At 39.5% G+C, this 9,719-nt stretch overlaps 1 protein-coding gene across 1 annotated transcript in view; it reads right to left on the reverse strand.

The window, feature by feature from the left end:
* The window catches only part of MSRA (methionine sulfoxide reductase A), a 151,685-nt gene extending 142,192 nt beyond the window's left edge, over positions 1-9,493 (reverse strand). Inside the window, exon 1 of the mRNA XM_056344718.1 lies at positions 9,361-9,493. Coding sequence (XP_056200693.1) covers positions 9,361-9,493 — 133 coding nt within the window. The remainder of the gene's footprint in view (positions 1-9,360) is intronic.
* Positions 9,494-9,719: the final 226 nt, after the last annotated feature.

Consider the following 9,719-nt stretch of genomic DNA (forward strand, 5'->3'; position numbering starts at 1 on the left):
TTGCAGATGACATCCCATTACTTCTCTTACACCCAAATTGCGACTTGATCATAATGTACAGCCTATCCTAGCTCTACGATCTCTGCCTTTTTTAGTGCAGCAAAGCATTTGAGAGATTTTTGTCTCTTCTAAAAAGAATACAGCTACAATGGATGTACTCAAGGCCTAGCCCACAGCAAATCCGTGAGCAATTGTGTGAACTCCCTTGAGTTCTGGCTTTCCAAAAATCCTTCTCAAAGTGTCCTTCACTCTGCTGTTACTTCACGTCACATGCAGAAACTTGCTACAGTGCAGTACAGCCACAAGGACCCCAAAGGCTCTGACTCTCCTTTCACCGGACCAAATTCTTGTCCTACTCATGTACCACATTCTCCTCACCTAGAGAAACATATGTGAGGCTGAAAATGTCAAGACACAGGAGAACTTGACTATCATAATTTTGCTTACTATAAACTGAAACGCAATAGCTGCCTTGGGCAGAGCTCACCAAAAAGAAGAAAGTTAAACTCTTGTAATTAGATATTTTCATCATTCATCCAAGACATGGAAACTATGGAGGTCACTTGTAGAATCATGCAAAATCTTAATCATTTTGGTGAGGCAGTCCTCAGTTTACAAACTTTTATATGTCGGCATAGGAACCTGTTCCATAAAAGCAGTAAGCCAAAGTGGGTTATGTTTACACACAGTAATTTCAGTACTCTCCTAATTTCAGGAAAAATGTATTCTCAGAAATATCCATATTAGCCCCACAGCATTTCAGTCATGTGTCACTAAAACAATAAAGATTTCATCTGGAGGAATAAGCAGTAACAGCAACAAAATAACAAAACACACCACAATAAATGAGAAAACTCAAATTTGACCTACTATCTACTTTACTTCCAGAGCAATGTTCCCCCAATAGCTGTAGCTTCTCCCTGGTTTCTTCCATCTCTGATCTCTGTTCCTCATGACATTCTTTTGCTTGTTGTTTTCCTCTTTTGACTTGCAATATCAGTTTGTGCAAGATACTTCAAATATTGCATACCAAGAATAGTTCTTATGTCTTATGGAGAGGAATAGCCACAAGTGACCTCAATGACGTTACCACCTGCAGTAATTGCTAATTTTGGGAGGACAATTTGGTAGACTGAGTAGACCGGCCTTGTTGTTGGGTATTTTTTTCTTTTCAAGCACCTCCATATCCAAACAAAAAAAAAATTTAAAAAAAAAAAAAAACCCAAAAAAATTAACCCCCCCCCCACTAGCCATAACAACAGTGAACCCCTTGGTAATAGAATCTTTTTCACAAATACATCACGTTCCCATGCCTGACATGAGACGCAGCTTCCTGCTGCATCTTCTGTTATCAGGCACAGTGACATAGTGAACATCACAGCCTAATCCTGCACAGAGTCTCTTCTGAAAGTGAAAGTCCTTTGGGAACTTAGTGTAGGCTCCAGGTCAGAAGATTTTGTCTTTGACTTGTGTCATAATGGCTCTTTCAGCCTCTGGGGCTATCACATTTCCCTCTTATATATATCTTTAATAAAAACAGGAGATAAAAAAGATGGAAACAAGACATCTCAGTGGAATACAATTCAAATAAAGTTGTTAATAATAAATAATATATTTAGTATTTATACTGCTACTACAACCTAAGCCTGTGATTATGGGCAATGCTGAGATAAATAGATAAAAGGAACAGAGGACAGCAGTGAGGCTATTAGGATTTCAAATTTGCCACAAGGCACAATCAGGTATCTAAATAATAAGCTGGATTTCTTAAAGCCTGAATAGGCCAAGATATTAACCCTGAGAAGTCAATTTCTGAAATGGAAACATAAACTTAACCTTGATTAAAGACGTGGCAGAACCCCTTAGCAGAGAAGCTGCCATCCCTTGCAGACAGGGAGTTTTTTTGTTTTTCAGGCAATGGTTGGTAAAAATATTTATTCTCCTTTTTTTAAAAAAAAATTATGAATCTACAGAATACATTCCTATATCCTACTATGCTAAGGTGTAATGAAGTTTTCTTGGTCAACAAGAAGCTCTTCTGTTGAAAAACAACATGTCAGTAATGTCAACGTAGAAAATTTTCTAGGTAGAACTGCAATATAGCAGGTAACTGCATCTGTTATAATTCTTGTTGTGTTGCAGCAGCACCTGCTATCACCTGTCCAAATGATTTTTTTTGAAGTAAAATCGGTACATCCATTTTATTTCATGACTTTCCAATTGCATCGAGGACAAATTATAGGTTTTGGGGTTATATCAAGGTTTTGTCTGCACATCTAGGAGGATCCTAGGACTACAGTCTCACGATTACAGACACAACTTACTCTAACTGTGGCCTAGTTAATGAAAATTATATATTTTCTACAAAACCTTGTTCTTCAATTGCTACAAAAAATATACAAAACACTAATATCCACAGTACATGACATTAACTTTGATCAATACAGTATTTTGTACTTTGATTGGATGACCTTTCCTTCCTTCTTTACAGGTGGACCAGGCGAAAAAAAAGGGAGAAGTGGAGCAATTGGCCAATTGTATCAAGGCACGTTGTACAGATCAAGGGCACGGTGAACACTGATATTCTTCACAGAATCTATAAGTCATTAAAATTCCTATATCCTGTTCTTACAAGAAAAAAAAAAGAACAGACAAAGGCACAACAGGAATCTATTCTCTTGACAGCGATTTAATAATAAAAGAAAATGTTCTGAGCCATTCTCATTACTGCTTGGGAACTTTAATCTTGTGGACTTAGTTTCTGTTCGTGAAAACCTTCAGATCCCTTTATAAGCTACAGAAAGGGAAAGGAATATTTGTAGTTTAATTATACAATTAAACATTTTGGAGAGTCAGACCCACTCTGAAATAGTGTTGCGATGTCTAAATGAAGGGCTTTTCAAGTAATATAAGGCACTGTTCTCAACGTACCGGTCGCTTGTCACAGGACATTCATCTGTATTTTGTGTGGAATGGGAAATCTGAGATTGAAGAAATATTCTCCCATATTACATTTTGTCTACACTGCTATTAATAACTCATGAAAAATGCTAGTCAGATTTGCTGTTGTTGGTGTTCATGATCACGCTGTTTATGCACGGGCACGTCAAATAAGCCCCAGGTCACGGAGCCAACCCCCCTGCATGCATCTCCATGCTCAAAGCACAGACATGCCAACCACCAACCTGCTGTGGGCTTCACTGGTCGCCTCGCCCGCTCTTTCAAGTGTAACTAAGATGAAGTAGAGATGGAATTAACTTTGTAAATCATCAACTGACCAAAGGGATAGGAGGTAACAGAGCAAGAAATTTATTTTGCCTTTCTCCACTCTCTTCCATCAGTTATTTAGAAGTCTTCCAGGTGAGCTCTGGAAGCCTGGACTTCTTAAGAACTGGAACTACTACATATAAGAATCAGTCAGAAGACTAATTGGCATGCAAGACACAACACTATCCCTCAGAAAAATGTGGGTTTGCTGCACAGGAAATGTGAAAAAACTTCACAATCTAGTGTTTTATGCAACTTGAAGCAGAAACGAAGTCCATGTAGCATAGTTTTATATTGCATTGTTAATTAGTAAGAATTGTGATTTGTGTACAAGAGACTGCGCTTCAGAAAGGTACTGAGAATTGACTAGATTACAAAGTGGTTTAACTAACTAAATATACGGCTGTGTTCACTAAGCCCGCTAACTAATACTGGATAATAAACAGGGATATTCATCTATTTTGCTTACATTACAGTCATGGAAGGTAAGCAAAGAAAAAAATTCAAAACAAAATAAAATTACCTGCTTAGATGCTAACAGCTTGAACCATAAGCCTAGAAACTGCCCTGTTTTTAAGAAAATCATCGTTAGCTGCATATTTTATATGGTAATTGTATATAACCAGTTTATGAATAACAACAGCAGAGTTTTTCCCTTCTGATTTCAGTGCCACTTGAGCTATGCAGATTTCAAAAAGCTTATGAATATACAGATAAACAGAATTGTTCTGAACATCTGTAAGCAAAATATGAAAAGATTTTTCATACTGAATGAACATCCTGGGTTGTCTAATGCTGGCCAAAAATGGTGTATTTATGTATTAGACTAAAGCACTGAAAATAGCTCAAAATCCTTCACGCACTCCAGAACGCCTTTTCAGGTTTTCATCTATATGGTTGTCACCATAAAATGTAAAACTAATTTTCCAGCACTGTATTCATAAGCTTCAAAGTAACTCAATTATCTCCTAAACATCAATTCAACAGGGCAATACCGCACCAACTGATAGGAGAATCTTCAAATGACCTGTCCCACATCTGATCGGGGTAACACCAATCTAACCCCTTCAAGCAGAATCGTGACTTTCCCCATGCCCCAGTGGAGATGTGAATCATGCTGCTGTTCAAAGCGTAGAAGGCTGGAGGCTTGCCCTTAGAAGCTCGAGTTTTCCTGGGGTACCAACAGAGTGTTGTAACAGGACAGCCATCACCTGGGTGCTGTAAGAGAAATGGTGTCCCCTCACACAGCTTAGTACGAGGGCTGCAGATCACTTCTGCTTCCCGGTGAAGTCCATCCAATGAAGATGATGGCAGAAGACTGCAACACCGCGGGTGTGGAAAACAGGCCTGTGTTCACTTGAAGCAACACAACACTTCCTTTCTAGAAAATCAACTAAAAGCATGAAGAAAAGAAACATCACTTTCTTGTTTTCTATAGAAGATGCTTACTCAGAACTAACAAACATAGTATAAAGAGTGAAGCGGAATATTAAATTGCAATCAATGTGGTCCAAGTCTCCATCTCAGTAATTCCTCAATACAGTAAGATCAGTTGTATTTAAGGAAATGTCGTCCTCAGAGGTCTCCAAACAAAGAATTATTTAAGATCACTATGGAACATCCTAAATACACAAGAAGACAAAATCCTTTGTAGGCTCTATAAGCCAGTGTACACAGAACATACTCCTGTCCCTTTTGGCTGCTGGTACATCAGCAAGCAGGAACTTTATGTCTTGCAGTGCAAGGAAGATCAGCTTTCCAAGCAGAAAGCTGATGGATAACTCATCTGACTAATCTGGTGGCCTTCCATCATGAAATGACTGTGGGGGTGGGTAAGGGAAGAGCAAAAGATGTCTCTCGCTTCTATAAGGCCTTTGGCATGGTCCCACACAACATCCTCATCTCTAAACTGGAGAGAGATTGGTTTGATGGATGGGCTGTTCAATGGGTGAGGAAGGGACTGCATGGCTGCACCCAAAGAGATGCAGTCACAGCTCAGTGAGCAAACAGAGACCAGGAACAAGTGGTGCCCCTCAGGGCTCTGTATGGGCACCAGGACTGTTCAGTATCTTTATTAATGACACAGACAGTGGGATTGAGCACACCCTCATCAAGTCTGCGGGTAATACGAGCTGAGTGTGCAGCTGGTATGCTTGAGGGAAGGGGCACCACCCAGAGGGACCCTGACAGGCTTGAGAAGTGGGTCAACATGAACCTCATGAAGTTCACCAAGGCCAAGCGTGAGGTCCTGCACCTGGGTCAAGGCAGTCAACAGTATCGATAAAGACCGAGCGATAAATGGATTGAGAGCAGCCCTGCAGGGAAGGACTTGGAGATACTGGCAGATGGAAAACTAGACATGAGCAAGCAATGTATGCTTGCAGTCCAGATAGATAGCCAGCTGTATCCTGGGCTGCAGAAAACCAAGCGTGGCCAGCAGGCTGAGGGACACCATTCTCTGCCTCTACTTTACTCTTGTGAGACCCCACCTGGAGTGCTGCATCCAGCTCTGGGGTCTGCAGCACAAGAGAGACATGGGCCTGTCTGAGCCAGTCCAGAGGAGGGCCACCAAAATGGTCAAAAGACTGGACTACCTCTCCTACAAAGAAAGGTTGAGAGAGTTGCTGTTCAATCTGGAGAAGAGAAGGTGCTGGGCAGACCTTACCACGGCTCCTCAATCTACAGAGTGGCTCATTAGAAAGATGAAGAAGGACTTTTTACCAAGGTCTGTAGTGACAGAAGAAGTGGTAATGGTTTTACACTGAAAGGGGGTAGATTTAGATTAGATATAAGGAAGAAATTTTTTACAGTCAGGGTGGTCAGAAACTGGAACAGGTCGCCCAGAAAATTTGTGGATGTCGTGGCACTGGAAGTATTCAAGGTCAGGTTGGAGGCTTTGAGGAACTCGATCTAGTGAAAGACATCCTTGCCCACAGCAGGGGGAGGGTGGAACCAGATGATCTTTAAAAGTCCCTTCCAACCCAAACCATTCTACATTTTTATGTTCTATGATATATAATGTGTATGGATCAGATGATCGATACCTGATCAAAAACAGCGCACGCATCCAAGAATCTCCAAGAACAAGAGATTGGAAAATCTTATGCCTCAGCAGCCACACGTTCCCCTGCCTCCATGAGATGTAGGCAGTGCATATGCACATAAATTAACAGTGCATGGCCTGTGTCTTTAGCTCCAATAGAATCATGGATAGTAAATGTACATATAGATACCTTAGATTTTAATTAGTTGTTCACATATAAGCATCCAGTTACTTTGGAGATGTCCAAGGGCAGCTGGGTCATCCACGAAAAACTGCCAGATGTGACTATAGCGTGGCACGTGGCATATTCCCAGACATCTCAAATGGCATGAAATCCTACATTTAGGCAACCGAATCAAAAAAACACCATCGTCTGATGTGTTTTGAGTGACCTGAGCATGGACAAAAGAGTAAATCCACACCATTTTGCCTGAGGCCTAGCTGACAATGTGCTTTTAGAAGAAGTGTTAAATGTTTCCTCCAAAGAACTTTTGCTTGTTTTCTTCTGAGTAGAGTGCCAGAAAAGTGTTGGGTTAAAATAACTCTCCTGCACAGTTCAGCATGGGCTGAAAGCAAAGCTCAAAGACTTGCTGGACTGTTTAGATGGCTCTGATGTCCTTTCGAGAGCTAGATTTAGAGGACATGACTGTTAAATGTTTACCATAGATATGATCCTGCCAGAACAGAGGAAAAAGCAAGTGGCAATCACACAGTGCATAAGTGAAGTCTATTATTTCAAAAGAATTGTTCTTCCTAGTGAAAACTATGGCAATTAGAAGCAGTCAGACAGCAATATCTATGCAGAGGTACTGGGAACTCTCTTTAAAGACACTTCCCAAAAGTAAGTTTAAAGATAAAATAATACCTGCCAAAAAAAATAATAATCAGAGTAAGATCAGAATAATACAGGGCTAGAGGAAGCTAAGTAGAAAAACCATAGCATGTAGAAATCAGTAAATTCTCCAACTCAGCTCAGCTACACAGCTAGGAACAGAAGCATGCAGCACATACGTATCCCATTTATGTTCACACAGACAAGGCTATGAAATATGTGCTTATGCTTCTGGATATCTCTGAGCAAAAAAATCCTCCAGTGTCCAGCATCTGGAGGCATATAAACATCTATAATGCAAATGTGTATAAAAACAAGCACTAGAAAAATAACCTCAGCTGTGTTTTTGCACTACAAATCTAACTAAAAAAACTATCCGAAAATAGACTTCAAAGATTTTTCCCATTTCTTTATTCCAGCATTCTTATTATTTAATTACCTTTTTTTTTTTCACTATTAATAAAATACAGCACATAAAGTAGCTACAAAAAGCTTTTTTATCTCAATCAAATGCAAAGCTCACAATACTATGGAGCTATTCTGAAATATAAAACTAGCTTATACTGCACAGAATTGAAAGGATGGTACATTTTTTCTACTTTCCTGGCTACACCATCTTTTCCTCTGATTGTATCTCCCCTTGGCCAACAGCCAGCACTCAGTATCTTAGGGGAACCACTCAACAGTCCATCATAACAACCCTCAGTGTACAGGAGCTGTGACTCTGTTGGGAAAGAGAAGTTGTGCTGCACATCCCTATCCTACGTAAATAATCTAATTATTTAATACCCAGGCCATTAAACAGAGTGGACAATAATTACCAGATAGCTTTTGGACCATATATGCATATAAAACTTACAGATAATGCAGGCAAATGATGAAAGTACAAAATACAAGACTGCAGAGTATTCAGAAGTAATGAATAATTTGGATAAACAAGACAGGCATCACTGATCCTGCCATAGATGATGCTTCTCATTGCCATGCGATGCAGGAGTTCTGGGTATCTATCCATCAGTTAATGCTAAAGGCATGTTATCCTTTTATTTTTGTTCTATAGCTTACATTTATATACACTGAACATCTGCACTCAGGAGCATGCCTACTGCTGCATGTTCCCAACAGAAATTATCCCTAATCTATATGGGGGTTTTAGCACGTATAAGGCAATTTTCAATTAGTACAGTATTGTCTATAAAATACAGGCATTTGGACAATGCCCTTAATAAAACACTTGAACTCTTGGTCAGCCCTGAAATGGTCAGGTAGTTGAACTAGATGATCCTTGTAGGTCCCTTCCAACTGAAATAGTCTATCCTGTTCTACCCTACACCACCTTAAAACACCTCTTTCCACATTTTTTACTATTTCCAGATGGTTTCTGGTTTTTTGGATGTCTTACTACACTTCTGCACCGTTGCTAAAGTGTCCATTGTTTGTGCCACTGAACTTTTTACACCCTTTTTATTAAATCCCTGTGACCTACTGTCAGTTACAACAGTGCATCAACTTCAGCATTTGGCATAAAAAGCGTTAGCAAGAAAACAAAACGAAAAGAAAACCTCCAAGGTGTTCCCCACCAAGGAGTATAGGAAAGCAGGAATTTGCTTTAACAGCAACATTAGTCAGTTGGCTGCCAGTGGTTCTCTGGTTTAGATCACAGAAAGAAACTGGATCACGTTATTAGTACTGTAGAAGGATTAGTACAAGAGAGCAATGAAAAATAAATGCAAGGGTTTGATATAGAAATGATAGAATGCTGTGCACTGAACTGTACAAAAATTTAAGGAATTATTAATAATAACACAAATGAGAAATCTAGACTTCTCTATATGACCTCTTGGTTACATGGAAAGAAAAAGAAAGAATGTGTGCTTTCTGATTTTTGTTCATACTCAGGTACAGGGCAAAAGTAAAATCAAACCCCATGCTTTTTCTAAAGAACACATTGGCATATTTGAAAAAGAATTCATTTCCTGAAGGTATTCTTTTCCTCTCAGAATATCTGTACATACATTAATTCATTAATTATTTGGAGATAACAATGGGAGGGGCATACCATATATTTCATTACAGTTCAGTATGCAAGGCTAATACCAAGGCTGACTAAATATCAAATCACTCTAATCACTGCAGTCACTCTTTTTACTCTTCATTGTCACCCGTAATCTGACAGCATTCCACTCACACTCCTTAAAAACCAAAGAGGAAGACTTACCTGAACAGACTTCTTTGTAGGTAGGATTTGGAGTATACCCTCCTGCGTAACCCACCTGAGTGGAGTAGACTCCCTTCTGTCTCCAAAATGTCCTCTCAGCTCCCCAGAAACAGCCCATACCTGAATATTGCATAAAGTGCAAATCATTATGTCAAACTCTGCTCAATACTAAATCACTCACTGGCAGCTTAATTGTTAACAGTCCATAGTGGAAGTAACATCTATAGGCAGCACATGATAGTCAAATGTTTCCTAAGATTATGCATAGGGTAACTATACTAAGAAATCCATTCTGCAACAGACCAGAACCCAAATAAAGCTTTATTTATGCTTCTGAATATCAAGATACCACAGAGGAC

This window comes from Falco biarmicus, chromosome 6 (assembly GCF_023638135.1).
Source record: "Falco biarmicus isolate bFalBia1 chromosome 6, bFalBia1.pri, whole genome shotgun sequence".
Classification (NCBI taxonomy): domain Eukaryota; kingdom Metazoa; phylum Chordata; class Aves; order Falconiformes; family Falconidae; genus Falco; species Falco biarmicus.